The 22,797-nt window shown below is 41.0% G+C and overlaps 1 protein-coding gene across 5 annotated transcripts in view; it reads left to right on the forward strand.

Annotated features, from left to right (window-relative positions):
• acaca (acetyl-CoA carboxylase alpha) overlaps positions 1-22,797 on the forward strand; it is a 188,444-nt gene that overhangs the window by 153,923 nt on the left and 11,724 nt on the right. For all 5 annotated transcript variants that reach the window (XM_051931343.1, XM_051931345.1, XM_028807062.2 and 2 more), the window contains 5 exons: positions 5,144-5,321; positions 5,732-5,844; positions 15,252-15,406; positions 16,551-16,721; positions 19,820-19,956. In XM_051931343.1, coding sequence (XP_051787303.1) covers positions 5,144-5,321; positions 5,732-5,844; positions 15,252-15,406; positions 16,551-16,721; positions 19,820-19,956 — 754 coding nt within the window. The remainder of the gene's footprint in view (positions 1-5,143; positions 5,322-5,731; positions 5,845-15,251; positions 15,407-16,550; positions 16,722-19,819; positions 19,957-22,797) is intronic.

Consider the following 22,797-nt stretch of genomic DNA (forward strand, 5'->3'; position numbering starts at 1 on the left):
AAGGAAATTTGTTAGGAAAGTTCAGTTTTTGTTGGGATACATAAATAGACAGTGCCATGCACATTTTTGAAATTTCTAAAACTCCCATTGTAAACATTAGCAAATTTTCCAAATCATCCATCTTACATCAGAGAAACATTCTGCACAACTTAGTTACTTATACTTTACTGTTTCAATATTCTGAGAGGTTATTTCACCTTGTGTATTTTGTATATTTCCTTTTTTAACTGTCCAGTAGCTACTACTGATGTCAAAATTGATCCTTAACATAAGTTATTGAGTCATCTACAGAATGAACCATGCTTGTGAAAACTCGCTGACATCAGCAGCTTGCATGAATCTTTGCGACATAAACTCAGTTCTTCTGCTACTTGAAGTCATACCAGGGAAGTTAAATGGCTTTTGTAACTGAAAAAATAAGAAATGCAAGCAACAAATGCAAAAAGTCACTTAACTAGTCACAAACTGAATGAAATGGGATGGCAGCTCTGTAAGCGTGGCTCTGTAATCTGTCACACATACAGGGAATAAGCATGTATTTGATATGTACATTACACTGAAAAATACCTTGTGATTGCATTATCCGATGTTTTTAATAGTTCAGTATTTCTGTTGACACTATAATTTATCGACTTACCGCCTCATTGACCAGCTTTGTTCCATTGCAGCCAACAATTTTAGCTTGAGTGTTGGCATCAGTTTTAAGTTTCCATCAGATTCTTTTTTTTCACAAATGTAATGTTTAAGAAATATGAACTACAACTAGCCATACACTCTCCATAACAGACCACTAGCAATAGTATATCAATTGAAAATAGAGTATTGTTATGGTGCATATGAAAGCTATTGCGACCACCACAAGGCTGATTTTTAGTTACATGACAATGTAAAAATGGTATTAAAGCATGTATGTTATGTTCATATACTCTTCTAATGAATGCCATTACATTAGTATTATTTTTCTATATTTTACAAAAATATTTAATAAACAATGTAAGCATGGGGTTTATAGCAGTAGGATGGTCCATATGCGGGATAGCACAGCACTATAAAATCAGTGCAATTTGCAGGTTATATTTTCTATGCAGTGTCTTACAAATGCCACTATTAATGAACCCTTGACTCTGGAAGAGTTCATCATGTCTAAGACCTTTGAGTAAACACATTATGATAGGTGGGTAACTGCAGGTGCACTGGTTCAGACTGCTTATTTAAATGTATCTTTTTGTCTCAATGGTAGACAATTATCTTTCATTCAGAATCATAAATTTGTTTTAGTTAAAAATGCTGCAAAACAATGTGCAGAAATATCTTGGACTGAAAATATTTAACTGTTGAATCAGAATTGTTTCATTATAATTTTACATGTTTTTGTGTGCTATAAAGAGCCTTAAAGTGAGTATGTTCTGTTTCAGATATTTTTTAAAATCTGTACAAGTATTGTTGCCCTGAGATATGGACTGGCACCCTATTCTGCCTTGCCGACCCTGAATTTGGATTAAGCAGTTGAATGTCATGGTGTTTTTTTCTATACCTGCTGACCAGTTCAGGGCAGCAGGGGTCCTGAGTCTGTCTTGGAATCATTGAGCACAAGGCAGGAATCAGTCCTAGATGGGACACACTTATGCACACATCCACAGAAAGCCATTTCAGAATTGAGAGTCAACGTAACAAACATCGAGTACACAAAGAAAAACAGGCACAGGGAGAAATGTCCACTAGACAGCAACCAAACTAAGATTAAACACCAGAACCTTGGAGCTCTGCTAACCACTGCACAACTGTGCTACCCCTTAGTACAATTTGTTAAGTGACCTATTCAGTGGAATTCCTTGGATGAGTATTCTTGTGCTAGCAGGTCACGATGTTTGGTGAAATACAAGATGGTGCTCAAAAACATTTGTAATAGAATTAGAGGAATCATAACATAATAAACAAGAACACCTCTGAAATGCTGTCCAATAAAACCGATTTTTTGCAGCATCTGTAACAGTCCTCTGGCCAACCATGTCTTGCAATCTATACAACTGTTAGCACTCCACTTCCAGCCGTTCCCTTTGTGCGCTGGCAGACTTGCAGTTTTAGTCACACCGGCTGATTACACGCTAGGACATTCATGATATGGGATTCCATGTGACCTTCCTTATGTATTATAGTTAATTGCTTGTCCTGCACAGGAGGCATCCAGAATCCTTTTGATATTTTCACCACATGGCACCCAGGTGGCTGCTGCAGTCGGGTGAAGCAGACCTTTTAATCATCTGGAGCTGCCTACCTTCCTGTGAGGCGTTGCTAGCTGACAGCAGCTAGAGGGCAGTAGAGGTGGCTGGGTACTGTAAGTAACATGAAAACTGCCAACTTAACCTTCAGAAGAGCTAGAAAGAAGGGCAAGAGGAGAGGACTGTGAGAGGGGAACTGTGTGCTTTGTAGTTTTTATAAACTGAGAAAGTGTGCATTAGTTATCTGTGTTTGATTTTTTTTTAAATCCACCATTAAGGAGAAGTCACATTGTATTCCTCCCCTTAGAAGTGACTTGATAGTAAAAGCACTTTTACTTTACCGATTTTATCAATAATCCCACTAACATGGACAGATGAGATCATAACATGTTGCATTGTGTCACAAAGCCAGGTGCCTTCACTTTCCTCATGAGCTGGTGAATTTGATACAAATTTTCCCTGAAACTCTTTTCAAGCATGTCAGGAATATGCAAATAGGCCATCAGAGCATCTCGATGTGGTGGAGGGTTATGGTTACTTGAAACTCAGAGGTAGACTGACCTTTGTAGCCAGCAGAGAGTGGATCTGTCAACTTGTTTTGTAAATTTAGCCCAGCGAAGGAGAGGCAGCAAGCTGCTCAAGGATAAATAAAGAAGTGGCGCTGGGTGGTGTGTGCGGACAGTGCACCATGAAGGCAGCAGGCAGATCCAGTTGCTTTAACACTGCTTTGATTATTCATAGAAAATGCAGAACAGGAAAAAATAAACAATTACAGCCATCCCTCAGTGAGCACACTGCTAGGAGCCAATTGCAGTGTTGGCCAAACGAGTTTGAAATTGTGTGTAATGAGTGGGAAAAGATTAGAGGCGGCTCTCGCTAGGCTGAAAATTGACATTAGTAAAAGAAAACTCTTTACTAGTCGACCTAGGAGGTCTAATTTAAGCAGTAAAAAAAAGAAAAAAAAAGCTGGCATATCAAGAAACCGTGATGGTCTTCCATGTTCTTTCTGCGCATTTTCAATCTTGCTGGAAGGTTATTGAGCATAATGCAAAATTAAATTATAAGAGTCTGGGAATATTTTGATAGAACAGTCATTTTGGAGGCGGTTTATTTTGGAGAAGCAGCAGTGACCCGCACCACAAGGACATGAAGCGTAAAATTTACTAGAAATTAACACTGAGGTCCCTGCCTGGGCACAAAGCACTCGGCAGAATGCAAAATGAGGCCTGGGAAGAGCGACGCTCCTTCTGCAGGAGAATTTCTCATCCCCTCACTATACCCTTAAGTTAAAAAAGGTGCCTCTCTGGTGAAATGGCTTCCTGCTCTGACTTCTCCACTAGCTTGCTTCTCCTTCTCCTCCTCCTTTTCCTTTCTGCCTTTCCCTCTGCAGTGATTAGGTCAGAAAACATGAGTGTGTGCCCCCGTCATTAAGTGTGGTGTCAAGATACCTTTCAAAGAAGCTGTGTTGGCTTAAGCATTCAGTGATGACTGGGCCATAGTAGCCATGAGGTGGAGCTAATGCTCGCATAGTCTCAGTCTTCTACAAGGTTCATCCATCCATTATTGAATTAATTTAGTCCAGTTTAAGACCTTCTATCCCTTCAGTGTCTGGTACAATACAGAGATGTGCTCTCGAGGGAGTGCTAGGCTACCACAGGACAATCTGTAAATAAATGTTTTTGAACATTTTTGTCTGCCAAACCCAACTGATAAACCTGGATAATCCTGACTAGGCTTTGCTAGTTGCCAACATTAGGCCTAACCCTTGGCTCTTACCATCCTGTTGTGTTCTTTCATGCTACTCTATGCTGGCACCACTTGCTTTGCTTGTTGGAAATGAAGTGGTATATACCTCTGTGTTCATCAGCTTTTCCAGATGTGTTCACTGGTTTGTGTACTTTGTGTTGGATCACTCTGTTCAGCTCTTTCATTCCTTCAACTTGGGTATTAAGAATCCCTTCATTGCCTGCCTCATTGATCCCAGTAGAATTTTCTCCGTCAGATCCTGCCTCTATGAAATGATTAGCTTACTGTTCTAGGGTAACTGGGTGAGAAGGGTAACTGGGTGAGAAGAGCATCCATTTTGAGAGCACACGTAGAATGGTCAGCACCAGAACAAATTTAGAAGGGAGCATTGGCTTAGAAACTGCAAAGATTAGCATCGTTGCTTAACAAGCTTAAAGTCAAGAAGGTACTATCCATAAGCACATAGGTTCATGAATGCTGAAACCCATTACACAGCACTGAGTATATAATTTAGTGCAATGGAAGATAATACAGTTAAACATAAATTAAAAATAAACATAGACCTAAATTTCATGTTTGACCTTTCAGTATCTAAGCCTAGCATTGCACACAGCTAAAAAGGCTACTGAAATATTCCTGTTACTGCACAGTTGTGTTAATATTCAGCTATCAAAAAACTCCACTGTAGATGAAGTAAAACTACATCAAGGCAGATATTGTACCACTGAACTCACCATTAGAAGAGTTGCATTGATAAGTCTGGGAACGGAATCTCCTCAAGACCTTTGCGTTCTATTTCTTACTTTCTATTACATTCTACATTTAGTACAGAGCTGGTGGGGCCTACAGTGGAATGACCTCTGTGGCATGTTGCATTTTTGTTCGACACGCAAGTAACAATTCCCGGTACTATATACATGTGTAATCTACTACTGCTACTACACCTGACTGATGTACAGCAGATTTCTTGGACAACAGTGAAATGTTTTCAATTTATTTATTTATGTTTAATTACATCAAAAAAGTAGGTGTTCAAGAAGAGGAGCGTGCCTCTTCTGCGTTCAACTGATATAGTGTTCTCGGTTCCAGCCCATTTCCTTGCTGGTCACTGCTGTAAAGTTCCCAGTCAATGGCACTCTGACTTTTTAGTAACATTGATCCTCTCTTTCTCCTGTTAGACATGTATGATCAGATCCTGAAGTTTGGTGCATACATTGTGGATGGTCTGCGAGAGTATAGACAACCTGTTCTGGTCTACATTCCACCACAAGCTGAGCTGAGAGGAGGATCCTGGGTGGTGATTGACCCAACCATCAATCCCCGGCACATGGAGATGTATGCTGATAAGGACAGCAGGTGCGTACTTAATATTAACAGTTCTTTTTGGATATACTTTCATGAGATGAGTATGATGTACGCTGATATCACGTCTGCTGTGTTGATTTGAGTATGTTTGGTCATGGGGTGGCTGGCCAGCCCAAGGTTTCCAGTATCAAAAGCACTTCTTAAAGAGTTGTAGTAAATTCTTTGCAGGGCTAGGTATGTGCTGACTTATGACATCCTATTCTGGCTGGTTTGGTCAGAACACTAACTGATTTCATTTCATATCATATGTTTCAATTAATCCAATGTTAAGGAGAGCTTATGGTGAGGGTTTGTGTGAGTCAGGTTGATTCGGGGTCACCTGTTTGGCTGAAGACGTTAATGGTCCTTAGTTAACATATCCCTAACAATTTGGAAAAGTCTTTTTTTCACTTTTTCCACAGGGGTGGAGTTCTGGAACCAGAGGGAACTGTGGAGATTAAATTTCGCAAGAAGGACCTAGTGAAGACAATGAGACGTATAGACACGGTGTACATCCAGCTGGCGGAGCGCCTTGGTATGTATACTGACCACATCTTCATGTATATACTGTGCAGTGATGTACGATGGTTCTGTAATGGTTTAAATTGTTTCCTTCTGCCATCTTTGAAAGCTCTTCCTAAAAATCTGGTTAAAACTTTGGCTATCTACCTCTCTAATTAGTGAAATGCAGGGGTAGGCTATTAGAATAAATGAATATCCTTTTATTTAGTTTCCATGCCTGCTTGTTTGCATTCCTGGCCAATTTCCAACTTGTTGATTTCTTCTTATAGTGTAGGTGGCTTTTCTTTGACTTGAACTGTTGTGTATTGTCTGCTGGGAAATGAAACCGTTGGAATTGTTTTTTAAAAATCATACAGGTGAAGGAAAGCTGACATGTAGGCTCTGCGAATTCGAGTGTAAGGTATAAAGTTGACTGCCTTAGTGAGCCTACATCAGACTGGTTGGTCTTTGTGTCCCGGCACGTTCATGGAGTCTGTGTTTTAGTCTACGTCTCTGCCATGTGTGAATGCATACCATACGTTTTAGTGCAGATCGCACTTTCCGAACTTGTTCACAAGCCTCTTTTCATCAAACTGGTATTCACACAGTGAAGCACTTAGTCAAGGTAACTTCAGTTTTCATGTCTTGTAACAATGGTTGCTTGTGTCCTTAACTGTTGAACTAATAGTTTATACTAGGTAAGGGCATGCATCTGATGATTTAAAGGCCATGTACACAAAAAACAACTGACAGCTCTATCTGCTCATACTAAGCTTCTTATTCAGTATTTTTCCCATTCATCCGTATCAAATACAACAATCAAATAATTCCCTCTTGACTGACTGTTGTTCAAGTACAAGACATTCTTCCTAACATTCTCAAAACCACTTCAAACAGTGCTGGGTCAGATTGTGGCAGCACTGGGCTCTCAACAAGAGCCAACACTGGATGGGGTCTAGTTCTGTGGGACCTCTCACTCACACACTTGAGCAATCTTAGAACCTTCAGTCAACCTAAAACATGTATATCTGGAGTAGTGAAAGGAAAATCTGGAGTACCTGGAGAAAGGCACACAACAAGCATGGAAGAACTAGAAAACTGCAGAGACACTGGCTGGGTGAGGAATTTTAACCCAGGACGGTGGATTCATGAGACAGCAGTACTGACCAGTGTACCACTAAGTCATGACCCTCCCCTAACATCCATATCCAGGGTGTAGTCACAGGGAGATGATGGCTATCTGTCAGAAGTGGAAACGATTTTATAAAAAAAATTTAATTCTGTTTTATGTGAAGATGAGGTTTTTATATGTCAAAATGAATTCACTTTCTGCACTTTCGAGTCAAGTCTGTACTTAAGTTAGCACAGGAAAATTTTGCTTTTACTTGTGAAATGTTCCAAGCCAGGTTCTTTGTGCTCGTTGTGTTGTAAGGAGCATTTCTACTTTAATCAGTCCAAGGCGCAAAGGCTCAGAAGAGTCTAGAATACAGGGAAACATTATTATGGGCTGTTTCTATTGAAGGGTAAAAACTGAGACTTCATTAAATTCACAAGAATTTCAGTAATATTTGATTAATTATTACCTTTTCGATGCCACAGCTAATATGGCTAGCTGCCTTGCAGTTCCAGGGTTCAGTTCCCAGCCAAGTCACTGCCTGCTTGGAGTTTGCACATTCCCTCCAGGTAGTTCAGCATCCTCCCTCAGAGAGGTGCGTTTTAGGGTCTCACAAATGGTCCACCTTGAGTGAGCATGGTGGTGTCCTTGAGTGTGCCCAATGATAAACTGACTTGCCATCCCACCCAAGTCGGATGGGCTCCTACTCATCATGGCCCTGTAATAATAGAGAGGTGGATGGATTGTCAACTTAAAAATAAGCGAAACTATAAACTTACCTAGAGGATTGGCTGTTTATATTTATTTAGTTGTCCTAAATCTATATATATATAAAAGTCAATGTATGTGTATACAGTATGTATGTATGTTCCAGCATCACTTCCGAACGGCTGGAGTGATTTTCATGAAATTTGGTACACGTTTCTCAATGGTCGACTAAAAATACTGTAGGGTGGAATCATCCGTAACCCACCCCCTTCTGGGTAGGGTGGGGGGTGATCATACAGTCTTGTATGCATGTTATCATCCAGTTGGCACTCGGAACAACCACCAGAGGGCAAACTGGAGGTGACTGCAAGCATTCTTTATGTTTGAGCACCACCGCGCCCATGTTGCTGCTTTTGAAATTAAATAGAGTTGGTCAGTTCCGAGTGTCAACTGGATGATAACATACATACAAAACTGCAAGACAAACACATTAGTGAGTCTAAATTGTTTGTTAATTTATTTTTATTTTTAAAGTTGTGCTTTTTTTATTATATTTTTCTCAAATAATTAAAACAAAAACACTATTTTCCTCCTGGACAACGCCGGGTATTTCAGCTAGTTAGTTATAAATTGTAATAGCATTGTTCTGCTTTAGGGACCATGGCAGGCTAAGTGACTTGATCTGGTTCTTTCTTTCTTTCTTTCTTTCTTAGGTGTCTTTGTTCACATCTCCATTTTTATTTTCGATTTCACTGCTTTACAGATACACTTCTTTTATCAAATCATTAACCAAACACAGTATTATTTCTTCTTAATGACGTGTTTCCATTATTTATCTGTTTGTTAATGGGTAGGCTTTGGGTAATATCTTGCCCTTGACTGTGTACGGAGTTTGCAGTTAATGAAAAGACAGTGACAGGATAGCATTCCATGTACGCAGGGTCAGTTTCAGGCTGTGTGTGAGAAAAGATGGCACACTTTATTGCCTCCACGATGTCTTTAGAGAAAATGGGGCTAAAAACTGCCTGGCCAGTAGGGTTACTGGTGAAAGACAATTGAACATTATGAGAGATGGGCCACTATTCCATCCATTTTCTAGCCCATTACTCTAGTTTAGGATAGTGGATAGCCTGTGACTGTCCTGACAGCACTTGGGTACATGGAGGGACTGTCCCTACATGGGGTGCCACCGGAGAGAAGATTTGGTAGTGTGGAATTTGAGCAGAGTGTATAGCCAATGAAAGAACGCAGGGCATGTGATGTTGGCTCCATAGGGGCTGTCGTGCTAAAGAGCAGTTAATGTTTGGCGCATTGCTAGATGGGTAAGTGAAGCAGTGGCGTTACTAGAAAGTCATCTTGAGTGGGCATTTGGATGTGTAGGGAGAGCAACTAAATGCCAAAATCTTCTAAAATTTTATTGGGTTCATTAGAATAAACATTTTTGAAATCACTTCAGTTTTTTTTTTGACTGGAACTCGTGAGTATGAACAAACAATTATATACTGTTTGACGCATCTAATTGTGTCTAGATATGCAAAATATGAAGAATTTTGGGGTTTCTCCCTATTTTCGGCCTGCTACACCTGAAAATTCCTAATTTTAGGCCATTTTTAGACCATATCTTTTGCAGAAAATTACCCCCTTATGATAAACAGTAATCCAGTAGGTGTCTTTAGTAAAATCGATCAGAAGGACTTGAGGGTGTGCATGTCTCATCAACCGACCCCAGGCGTTCACCCCCCAATTGGTTACTCCTTCTCGCAAAACTTCCAAAAAATGAGGATTGGTAATACAGGCACGTGGAGTGTTGTTTTATGCTCTTTCAAGGTCGCTGGTCACAAATATAATAATATTTTTCATATTTGATTCTTTCCCAGTGGTCTTAGCCCTCTAAGAGCCACTCACTGAAAATTAAAACTGACAAATTTCAACCAGAAGCACGTGGGATGTCATTTTAGACTATTTCATGGTCAATGATTATAAATGTGATGCTCTTTTTGATCTTTTTCTAGGGGTGTAGCCCTCTATGGACCTCTATTACAGGGAGAAAAATGACACCTTTCTATTACAGTTTAGAATATTTAGACTTTAAGCATTTAAATTGAAGTACATATTTTAATATTTCAAATATTTGATGCAACTATTCTCAATTATTATGATCTTCTACCTCACGCAGTAAATCATTTCATTGCTTATGAAGTCCCCAATTAGGACAGCTTACGCTAATTTCTTTTACTGATTTTTCATCACATGTAGCAGTGAACCTAAAGTGAAGAGAAGGGTCAGAGCCAATTGGCAGCTGATTACCTCGGTAGCAGGACATATGGTGCACCACTCAAGAAGCTGAAAACATAGGCCTCCACAGGCAGGTTGTACTGAAAACAAGAGGGAGAAGCACAGGGAGTCCATCCAAGCAGCTAAGGCTGCCATTTCCAACCTGGCTAAAACCAATTCCTTGCTGAGCTTCACAAAGCATAAAGCATAAAAGAGAAGCTGTTTGTTTAGTGTCCTGTGACTGTAACAGCCAAGTCAGAACTTTTGTTTCTTTTTATTTTCTTGCTTTATAGTCATTCTGGTGTGCGTTCATACCAAAGTGTGTACATATTTATTTATTTACTTACCTACCAATTTATTTATTTAAGAATTTCTGAAAAAAGCCAAATTTTCCCCTGGGGATGAACAAAGTTCGTTCGTTCGTTCTGTCTGGTCTGTCTGTCTGTCTGTCTGTCACCATATGATAGATACCATATGACAGTCTTGTCTGTCTGTACGTACGGGCAGAATAAGCTGCAGGCTACAGGAAGAGAAGACAAAGCCAGGAGAGCTAATGAGCTGCATAAGCAATGCCAACACAGAATAGTGTTTTTAGGGAGAATCTGTGGCCAGAAGTGGGCAATATACTAAGAAGCAGCACTGGACAAACAGGGGACAGTAGACAAAGGGGGAACCGGACCTTGCAGGTGGGCACAGAGCCACTAGCTAGACCATGTTCTGAGATCCGCTGAGAGGGTATGCAGGCACAGAGAAAGCGACAGCCGACAGTTGGGGCTTTGCAGTTTACCGAGACACTTTAGGGTTAAAGGAGCTCTTTTTGATAAAAGTGCTGGATGGCACCACTGCAGTTTTATCTGACAATTAGGATAAAATGTTGGCTGTTTTGCGGTGATTACAAGAAAAACAACTCGAATAAAAACATTTTGAGCACCAACAAAAGCACGAGTCACAATAGATGCCGTCAAATGGACGTAAAAGCCTTAGTTAAACTGGTAAAAGAGTGCACTTATGGGCCGGTCATAATTGACTGTGAAAAAAACCAACAATCTTTTTTTTTCTTTCTTTCTTTCTGTTGTTGTATTCGTTCCCGTGCAACGATAATAATAGAGAGAGATTGCAGCTTCTTGGACGACACAAAGCATTGCATAATTTCACCTTTTCCTTCCCCTCCCTCTCTTCAGCCCTGTCTTTCTGGCTAATTTAAAATTTGTCAGGCTCGGGCCTCTTCTGGATCACTGCCCTTTGATATTTTGCGCACTCCATTTGCCACAAACAAGCCGGAGGGCCGGGGTTCCTGCTGACAGCAGCACAAGTGCTGCGAGCTCCATTTATCTTGCGCCGGTGAATGAATGCTTACTCATTACAGGGGGGCTCGCGAAAGCCTTTAACCCTTACAAGGCCGCTTCTCGATGCCGCAGGTCCCCCCTCCGCATGAAGAGGAGTGAGTCCACAGGATTCCAGATCTCAAGTCCACTGCAGGGTGGGATGCGTTGCCCATTCTGGTTTCTTTTTGGACCTAGAAGATTGAATCTGGCTGTCCCAGGTTTCAGCTTGATGAAGGTCTTCCTCCAGGAGGAGGCGAGCTTCTCTTCCTTATTTACCTGTGGAATACATAAACAAAAGATGGCAGATTTGGCGTCTTCAAACTAGAGAACAACCAGGGGCATTTATCACAATACATTTTTTTTTGTTCATACTATTAAGTACTACAGGTTCACAAAATACCCAACCTCCACTTTAAAATACATCTTTACTTGAGAAAAAAATGTGCCCACAGGCTTCCAACATTCTAAACATTTTTTAAAATGTAGGCAGGTCCAGTAAATAGTTCTCAATTTCATGATGCTAAATAAGAAATTGTCCAGAGGGTCCATAGAGCCCATTGTCCATCAGCCTGACACGTTTCAGAACTTTAACCCCCTCATCAGGCACAACAGACTGGGACCTGAAGACTATTTAGGGGCTTTTGCATTTAATATAAATACATGCTCTGAAAATTGACTCCTTGCTTGTTTGTCTTAGGTCTTTTGGAAAGTCTTTTACAAAAGTGAGGGCCTGTTTGGTCTCGGTTTTCACCAGAGTTTAGAAGGCGCTATAAACCCACTCTGACATTTCCTGGATTCACTTCCCATTTCTCCTCTCCCCATCCCTAAAATTTTGTCTCTTGCTTTCGCCTTGGGTCTCTGTTAACTTTGAAGCATGGGATGAGACGCCGGCACGCTGTGAAGCCCTCAGGTGGCTCTCTCCATTGTCAGCCCGTGTCTGAACGTGGTGCAGACTTAACCCTTTGCAGGTCAGTCCTGGGGGAAATCATTCAATCTGAGAAAGAGAACGATCAATCAGCAGCTAATTGTGTTTTTCATTTTCCCTCAATTGATTTTATTCATGGCTGAAAATAGGCATCTGCTGACAGTTTGGAGTGGCGACCCGCATCTGCCACTGATGCGATTGGTTTTGACAGGGATCAATCTCGCCGCTGACGGGCAGGCGCTCGGAGAAGCTGGGGGACGGTCCCAGAGATGTGCTCACTGCTGAGAGTGCAGCGGCTCATTTGTGGGCAATTGGCGCTTTGTGAAAGAAAAAAAAAAAAACCAGAGCGCACGCTTCACCCTGACCCTGGCTACGCTCTGCGACTTCAGAACAAGCGGCGCCAGCAAGGGGATGTGTGAACGTGTGCCTCTTGATTGCTGCTGGGTCGCCAAAAGAATTACAGTGGAATGGGAGAGGGGGCCAGAATTTGAAAAACTGATAAAAGTCAATTATTCTAGCAGGTGTCTTTCTGTAGATTCCTTTTAGCTGAAATGGCGGCAAGTCGGTAAATCATGCGGATAAAGCGGCTGCTGCCCCGTCGGTCACGTGATCGAAGTGCATAGCGAGAGCAGGCCCAGCCGGCGGGCTTTTAGGGTCCATTTCACCTCAGATGTACACAAGGCAAATCTTGAGGAGAGATTGATCAGCTGTCAGAAGCGATCGATGGGCACAAATCACACATTATTGTGCCCACCCCACCTCCCACCATCCTTTTCAAGATGTGTTTGGCATTTCTCTTTTAAGTTCATACGCTAGTGTTGTGACTTTGAACTGAGCAGAAAACTGCCATAAGCTTAACATCTCCTCATTAACAGTCATTAACATTAACAGTCTCCCCTGTCACCTTTGGCCCTGTAGGTGGCTGCCAGGGATGCCTACTGGGCACACCACATAACTGGGCAGCTAAACCACTGGTAAGCAATGGCCAAAGGCTTTATATGCAGTTGTCCTTGTCTTAGCAAAAGACCCAAACTTATTTTTGAATTTCTTAATGTTTGTCGTGATTTGCCATATGAGCCTTTGTCTGTGCATGTTTAAATTTGGGTGGCTGTTCTCATTAGTCACTGAATCTGATCCCTTTTTAGGACCTGGAGTGTCCCTCTACGCCTTACAGCATGACATTTCGTGCCAACCTTGCCGACTCCACCTTGGAGGTTACATGTTATGTTGTGTTAGTGCCCAGGCACAGATCTTCATTAAACTGGTAGGAGGGTGGCGATAATATAAAGTTTGCGTAATTGAGATGTACCTAGTGATGGACCAGTTGATGACTTGTGCGCTTTCCAGTTTGTGGCCTGATTTGTATTCTTTGGGATGGCGTATGGTGACAAGTGCTGCTCCGGATGTCTGTACTGTTTTTTTCTCTGGGTATTCTGTTTTTCCTCACACATCACTAAAAGATGTGTGTGTTGTTATAAGTGGCAATTCCAAGTTGGCCCTGTGTGAGTGAGAGTGCCAGGGAGTATGTGTGTGTGTTACCCAGCTTGCATCCAGTATAACCAGTAAAACTCTGGACATCCACAGCCCTCAATTGGGTTAAGCAAGTTTGAGAATAAAATGAAGCTGGTATCCATTTTGGGGTTCATTTGAGATTTGTTTTTCAGTTTTTCTGGATTGTTAATTTATTACTTGATTTGACTGCACCGCACTATAATTTGAACACTGTTTTGTTTTAATTGTCTTAATAAAAGCCTTTGTAACTACAACCTTGTTGTATGTGTGTGTCCTCATCTGCCTGGCTCATGTCAGTTATGGTATTGATGGTGGTGGGTTCAAGAGGCTCCAGAATGCAACAGGGAGCATGGAGCCTACCTGCATTGTCACATTTGGGCATCTGTGCTGAGAGGGAGTGATGACGTGTGTGGTCACTGGCTCTTTGATTTATTACAGTGTTTAAAGGGTCAGGTCTTAGTTTAATGGTATCTTTCTTTCCCTAAAATGTATGTTGCATTGTGAGAGAGCATCAGTTATGGCACTGTGGCCAAGTGGTGAAATTCCTTGAGGCGTATCTGGCTTGCAAATTCCTCATTGTTGAGGACTAGAGCAGCTGGACCAGGCCAAGGGGATGCCCTTGACTGGCTGTAGCAGATAGATGATCATTTCTGTTGGGGGGGACTGGACTGCATATCTGTCTGGGGGGTTTCCAAATGGGATCCCGAGTTGTTTCATTGTTGGTGGGTGCAGCAACACTGTACCAGTGCATGTGTCCCAACCTGACTTGTATGTGGCGGAGGGTACTAGATTTCACTTACATGTACTTGGAGACTGGTATTACTTTTCATTGGCAGAGGACGTTATTTAACTAGAACATGTACGAAGGTGAATTCTGAGAAGGAAGTGGACATATTTCACAAATGGTGTTGAATTTGTATGTGAAGAGTATAAACCTTCAGTGTAGACTTGTTTCTGCCTTGTACCCAGCAACACCAAACAAAGACAAACAGAAGCAGTACAAAGTGAGTATGGCAATAAGAATAAGTGAGGATTTCAGTGTTGCCATTCTTTGCATTTCAGTGGAAGTTGTGTGCTGATGGCTTTCGCCTCAGACACGTGTAGTAAAGTGTTTTTTTTTCTTGTTACTAAGACTCTTGGATGGATGAGGGCTGCCACCTGGTATTGTGTATCTGCTGTTCTGATACTCAGCTGTATTGTCAAGCAAGCCACTAAAATACTTTAGAGGTGAGTGGTGAAGTGCACATGACAAGCAGATAAATTTCAGTGCCCGACATGAGTCACCTTTAGAGAAAATAAAAAGAAATAACCCATTTGAGTCCATAACCAAGCTGCCCCTTTAAACTCAGCATAGTTTTACCGAAGTAAAAAAAAAACACTTGATGGATTTAAAAACTGTTGGCAGCTTTTCACAAAATGATCTGTGCTGTTGTAATGACAGGAGATTTAGATTTTGTTTCAAACACCGTATGTGACCCACATTTTAAAGTCTAGGGCTGTGCTGGTTCAGTCCCCCGCGTGTCACCTGTGTGACCCTGTCTTTGACATGTGCTCTTGTCATGAGTGTCCCTTTCAACCCACAGGTACCCCGGAGCTGACAGTGCAGGAGCGGAAGGAACTGGAGGCCAAACTTAAAGAACGGGAAGAGTTTTTGCTGCCAATTTACCATCAGGTAGCTGTGCAGTTTGCTGACCTTCATGACACACCAGGCCGCATGCAGGACAAGGGGGTCATTACGGTGAGTAGCTTGAGCTGACACTGCTGGAACTTTTTATGTTTTGTGTTCTTCAGGGCTAAGGTAGCTTCATTTTGTAATTAAATAGCTTTGCTACCCATCTGAGTTGAACTCAAAAAAGCAGATTTCCGTTGGTCTGACTGTTACTCTCTGTTCAGTGTTAATTTTTGCAGGGAGCCATCTATTTGAATGTACTTTGTAATGCATGTAGTAATAAAGTGCATTGCGTTTATCATTCCAACAGATGGTGCATCACAAACATTGGCACCAAACGGCATATAACAGAGACACAGCAAACAGACAGACATACAAACACCTGTCCTTTTATTAAGGTGGATATTGACTACCATTTTACTTTTTCCACAAGGCAAGGGCCAAGCTTTGCCCCTAATATGATTTCAATAAGGGCCTGGCCTTCATGTAGTCAGCTCTTTTTATTTATTTGCTTTATAGTTTTTCTTTTTAGGTAGCTCATCAAGTGGGTTTAAGAATGTTATGCTATGTTCCTCTTGGTGAGTGGCACAGTGTTTGGAGTTGCCTCCTCAATTCCTTACCACATCCATCCTGTGCTTTTGTAAGTTTCCTGCAGTTTCCTTCCGTATCTCAAAGATATCTTTACTTGGTCAGTTGGTAACTTTAATTTGGCCCGGCATGAGTAAGTGTGTGCACACCCAGTGCTGGACTGATGTTAGATCCTGCCTTGGGCCCAGTCCTACTTGAGAAAATTTCAGCAATGGCCAAGGCAGTTCAGGAAGTAGGTAAAACTTTAGGGTGAGTCTGTGGCAATTTAAACAGGAAAGAAAAAAAGAGGTCCCAGCATATCGCCCTAATGTAAGCCTTAATAATTTGTAATTGCAATTTTGATGATGCCGCCCGTGAAATGCATGTCTGGTCAGCACTCAGGGCTGCTTTTGTTCCCCTAATTATGCAAGGAAATTAATTAAACAGAACGCATTGCTCATTTTTGCCCCAACATTTTACAAGGAAACTTTTCTTTAAGTTTTTTTAATGTAGTCATGCTGTGTTCTGGTAAAGTGATGTGGGGTTCTGGGGGATGGCAGGGTAGAGTTGTGTAGATCATGCAAAACAGCTTCCAACAGATCCTGAAGCAGTCATGTCACCTCTCTGATTCTTCAATCCTTCACAGGACATCCTCGAATGGAGAAGCTCCCGTTCTTTCTTCTATTGGCGATTGCGCAGACTTCTGCTGGAAGACACTGTGAAAGGAAAGATCCACACGGCCAACACGGAGCTGACCGATGGGCAGATTCAAGCTATGCTGCGCCGCTGGTTTGTGGAAGCGGAAGGTGCTGTAAAGGTGAGACAATAGTGTGTTTTACTTGCAGGCACCATTGTTTTCCTTTTGCCTTCCCAGAACAAGCTAAATTGGTGCTTTGCAGACTTAAATGACCGTTATGAGGCAAGAAAGAGCATGTCACACTCCTGCATGCTTTTCTGTTTTCTTTCTCTCTCTCTGTCTCTTTCTCATCCTCACACTAGGGAGACCCACATTAAAGTAATGGAGGGCTTTAAATAAACCACCAAGGCAAAACGATAGCAGGCTCACCCAAGACTCTGCTTTTAAATATGAGTTGGAAAAGCTGCCCTGGAGTGATGCCAACTTCTCAAGGTAGTGTACAAGTATCTTCAGAAGCTGGCGTCTTGTTAGCTAATACATTACACCAATCAAGCCAAGCTATCTTAAGCTACAATTAATCTGCACCCTGGCACGCGCTGATAGGACAGCAACATGCTGTTTCTTAATTAAAAGCAAACGGATTAAAAATGATTAATAACGGTATTAAATATTCTCATGGACTACAAGCATGGGGAATCTGGCTTTCTTATGCAAGCTTAAAACGAACAAGTCATTAACGTTCTTGCAATCTTCATAAGCCAGAGCTTTACTTTGTTTGGGATCAGAAGTTGCTTTCTTCACAAATTCACATTGCACACTATCAAGTTTTGTCAAAAAGACATTTATGTGGCGCAGTGATGGTGGGGAGCTGCTTGACCTCTGATTACCCTGTCTTAAACAGCCGAGAGCCAGCCATGCCACTGTTTGGAAAACTGGGAATACTGAAGGGGGAGTATAAACTTGCGTTTTAAAAATAAAGTCTCTTTGGTCAGACATGTCAACCCTTCCTGGCAGATGTAAATGAGCTTAATGAAATGGAAAAAAATAAGAGAATAAGACAAAGACGTCATGAAGGCTGATCACTGGCCATCTCCTTTACACTCCAGTTATGGTAAAGGATTAGACTGATTTGCCAAGCTCTCTAAAATGTCTGTGTTTATGTGTGTATATGTATTTAACCTAACCATAAGTTTAAATTCCACTTAATTGATTTTAGCATTTGCTGATTTGCCTTGCTTTGTCAGAAGAAATACTTTTTTAACCCTTGAAACTCAGTCATATCTGCTCAGATGCTTTTAAAGAATATTCTGCATACGCTGTAACTCCTGAGCAATGCAGTCTCCTTCATTAGCCCTTCAATGCTATGGTGATCTTCAGCCTTATCTTGAAACCCCCTTCCGTCACCCCAAAGACACCAGAGCTAGAAATGAACAAAAGTCTCCAGAGGAGCGTAACTAACAGAACAAAGGGGGGGCAGAGTGTAGTTAGTGAGCAGCATGTAGCTGAAAATCAACAGACATACACACGCCAAGCCACTGACCGCCATCGATTAAGAGAGGGCCAGAGGTGACACATCGGTGGCTTACAGGCAGGCTCTTCTGTAGACTCCTAAGCCTGGCACGAAACAAAACAGCTTGCTTATTTATTTATTTTCGAACAGAAATGCAAACCCGCTTTATTTAATTCACATGACTGCCAGCGTTCAGTGTTGCTTAATTGAATCCCCGATTTAAGGTTTGTGTGCAACTGAATGGGAATAAAGCACCTAAAAATATCAATTAAGCCATTAATAGATATTAAGGAGGCATTGCAAATCATTTTAAATAGCTTAACACCTTTTCTTCTGAACATATTTCTCTGTTGCCCAATTCTGATAATCACATTGCTATCTAAACGAAGCCTGCTTGTGTAAATCTCAAATCTCTTCCCAATTTCAGCATTCCTTCCTTTCCAAATCATATTTCATATTTTGACACACTCTGTGTAATTTAGCTTGGCACATTTTGAATTTAAAGGATGGCTGAAAATATCTTGTATCATAAGATGCCCACACCGTGGTATATATGTCGAGAAGGTAGAGCGTTTGATGCCAGACTGTCAAAGTTTTACCCTATTAGACAGGAAAGGGGGCATTACCTGTGTCATCCAAGCCAGTAAGCAAAAGGACAATACCCCTGCACACATATTGCATTCTCATCTGGCACAGACTCCTGTCAGGTTATATTTACATGGACACAACTGTCAACTTCCTAGGCCCATATGGTTTGGAGGGGCCAGAACTTATCCTGGCAACATTGGGTGTAAGGCCAGAACCAACAGGTCACCTGTATCAGAAAGCAAAATGCATGGATTATCCCATAACCCTGTGACATATCCTTCCCTGGCCTGCTGGTATTTCTTTGTTTAAATCTGCAAAACCATTTAGTGAAAATTACTTTTAAGTTGCTTTGATAGTGTTATGTGAAGGAAATGACCTGGCCTCTTGAAAGTATGGAATGTCTAAATATCATCGTTCTCTTTTCTTTTTGATTTTCCATTGATGTCTTTTATTAAGCTGCCTCTCATTTATAACGTTCATAATTGAAAGCTGCACCCCTGAGCAAGATGGGGACTCCACTAAAATGAAAGATGTTCCATTGCAGGAAGGAGAAGAGCCAGTGAAGATGTGTGCTCTACAAAATGTAGAAATCTGAAGTGTAAGAAACACTGCTCCCTATACAATCAGAGATTACATACAGTTGGCACATTGGCCAGTATGACCAGGGCCATCATAACTGTGTGTAATTTTACCTTTTTGTTACTTCCAACTTAAGACAATTGGGTGTTCAGATCCTCAAGTCAGTAGAGCCGAAAGCTGCTTCACATCATGCTGAAATTCCGGTTTGTTTCTGTTAGCCCGTGCAGTTTGTCAGTAACAAGAAGCCATCATTTGACATGGCAAAGAATACCATTCAGAGTTCTTCATCTTTGGAAATGATGTGTAGTACCTTTTCAGTTTTTAAATTGGTTGTTTGGCGGGTGTCTGACTTGTTTGAGTAATTCATACCTCATAGTGGCTGCTTATTCCTTTTTGACCATGAACAGTGAGGCTTGGCATTTGTAATTAGGTGGGCATTCTTCTTTAGAGGAGGCTTCTGGTTTTTCTGACAAGGGCAAAAAGTTAAATGTATATTCAAAAAACTTTTTAGGTACAGCACTTAATGAAGACGACACTTGGTACTATGGCTCAGAAGATAAACCAGTCTTGTGGATATATTCACCACTATCTTCTTCCACAGGCCTACCTATGGGATAACAACAAGGAAGTTGTGCAGTGGCTGGAGAGGCAGCTGGCAGAGGATGAAGGAGCACGCTCAGTAATCGACGAGAACATCAAGTACATCCGCCGTGACTACCTCCTCAAGCAGATCCGCAGGTCAGTTTAGCAAGTGCCACACTGTTGGTCGGGGGGGTAGGGGGTATAATTGTATCCATTTGGCTTTGGCGTACTCATTTATATTTAGCCTTTACTTTCTGTCAGGTCATTGGTCCCAAACGTTTAATTTATTGAAAATTACTCCCCAGTACCCTGAGAGCAAAGTGTGACTGGATCATTATAAGGCCACCAGGGTCCCGCTCATATATATTGAGTCTTAAAAGCAACTCGATTCCATCCATTTTCATGTTAGCATATTTGAGTGAGAGTAGCAGAGAGCCAAAGTATTTTCCTAGAATCAACTGAGACATGGCAGGGTACATGCAAGCGTAGCCTCACACACACTCCATTCAGGAGACAATTTAGTTAGCAATTGACGATGATAAGGGGAAGGAAGAGTTACACAAATACAGAGGGACATCCAGACCAGAGAATAAATTAATGGCTTTGTCAGCACACAACCCAACAAATTTAAAAACAGAGAAATAAGTTATCCAAGTTACACATTTTAAAGAAAATGCTTGCAAAGTACATTGACTTCATATATATTAATTTAGCCAGAGGCAACATGGCTGCACAGTGGTTATTGGTTCTGAATGCCATGCCCAACTCTTGTCTGTGAAGTCTGCGCAGTCTTCCCATGTCAGGGTGGCTTTTCTGCTGCATACATCTGTTTTTCTTGCAGTTCTTCCAAGAAGTGTGTTTTAATATCTACTCCATTAACTCTTCCAACAGCTAAACGATTGTTCTTTCAACCTGCAGGATGTTTGTTGGCAAAAATCTAAAACCAAATGTCATTAAAGCATAATTGTTCAAACTTTACACAGACTGGACTTGTTGATTCTTCACTGCATGGCCCAAAATTTTGAGGTTGAGGGTTGTAAATTGGCCACTCGTACTGTATGAATGAATGGGCCCTGTGATGGACTCGCATTTCTTGCAGGGTTGGTTACTGCTTTGTGCCCGGTGCTGTTAATGTTCATTCTATCAACTGTTTGCAATATTTAACAAAGCACCTCAGTTGTTGATTGTGCTGTTTTAAATATTCCAGTGACATAGAAAATGAGATTATTCAACGAACTTTTGGGCATACATTTAAAGGGAAACTCCACTCTTTATGGCACATATTCATTATATAACACTTGAACCCATGTCCAGTCCATGCAGCATATCTGATGCTTCAGTTCAAGTGATAAAAAGCCCTAAAAATCATAAGAACTGATTGAGTTATTAACAGTATATCAAATCCTGCAATGGACTGGCACCCTGTCCAGGGTTTGTTCCCTGCCTTGCGTCCTATGCTAGCTGGGAAAGGCTCCACCAGACTTTTCTGACCCTTTTCTGGACAAAAAGGGTTAGCAAATGACTGACAGTATATAAAATGTTATGATTTAATCTCAAATTTTTAAATGTCAGTAGTCTTAAAATAAAAAAGTTTATCATCAGACGCTCTTTCACACTCGGATGAGGCGAGACCCTAGCAGCACTTTTTACAATTGCTTTTCAGGACAGGCCTGGGAGGTGCGGAGTGTGGTGCACAATGACATTTGATACTTTAGGCACTTAAAAGCTGTAAAAAACGGAGACTATGACTTCATTTTAAACAACTGACATAACGTCACAGACAGCAGTTGTGATAAAACTTGGTTTAAGTGTGTAAGCTGGGTTTTGTGGTGGAATAGGAGCAGAGATGGGAGGTGGCTAAAGTTCAATAAAGTGAGTGAACTTAGAACAATGATGCTTTATTAACATTTGGTTTTTGATTTTTGGTAACATCCATTGTTAAGCATCAAGCATGTTGGAAGAACAAACGTTTAGATGTTGAAAATGTTAGTGGTGCTGAGAGTTTGTTCGATATGGTGTAAGACCTATAAATTGAAGGAAAATCTACCAGTCGATTAAATGTTTATTGAAGACAAAAATGGGCTAGCAAATGCTCGTTCACAGTTCCACTCAGAATCCCTGCAACCTGCAGTTTGATTATTGGCCTTCTATGGGTTTCCACAAGAAAAAAGTCAAGGTAAATGATTTCTTATCATATTAAAGAAACTTGTCTCTCCTATGAAAACATATGCAGACTATATAATAACACATCTTCAGTGAGGACTGAAATTTCCATGGCCATAATAATCTTCTCTTATACTGTATACAATTATGTGACTTTTGGTCACAAAATACTTTGTTTGTGGGGTCTTCCTAAAAATAGATTTTGAAGGTTTATATACTTTTTAACTACAATGATCAGGCAGCAGTTTTATAGAGTTAATTTCTTTAATTCTAGCCCTTTTAATTGTGTTCACATCAAATTAGAAGAGCACCTACTGTACTGAAGTTGTGTCCGTTTGTCTGCATGTACCATCTCAGTGCCCAGTGGACTGATTTGGTTAAAATTTGACACATTTATCTTACAAGAACATTTAGTGGGAAGGTTCAGTTTTCCTTGCCGTACCTCAGATTGAACATCCTGTGCACATTTTTCAAAACTAAAACGCATATTTTTAATTAGCATTGGTGAATTTTCAAAATCGTCGTGTCCTAAAACGGAGAAACATTCTGGGAAACCTTAATTGCCGATTAATTTAATTAATTTAAAGTTTAATTAACTTTTTCAAATTCTTCCTTAGAGTGGTTATTTTAACACGTATATTTTTCTCTTATACATGTCCAGTAATTGCACCTGATGGTGTAACAAATTCTCAACACAAAATTGCAGAAATCTCAAAATGTTTGTATGCATAGGTGAAAACTAGGGAATCCATTCCCGGATGGGTTTATCCATTCCCGGGAATTTGGGAATCCCGCATGTCATTCCCAGGAATCCTGGGGATGACACAGTGCACG

The sequence above is a fragment of the Erpetoichthys calabaricus genome, chromosome 8 (genome assembly GCF_900747795.2).
Source record: "Erpetoichthys calabaricus chromosome 8, fErpCal1.3, whole genome shotgun sequence".
NCBI lineage: Eukaryota > Metazoa > Chordata > Cladistia > Polypteriformes > Polypteridae > Erpetoichthys > Erpetoichthys calabaricus.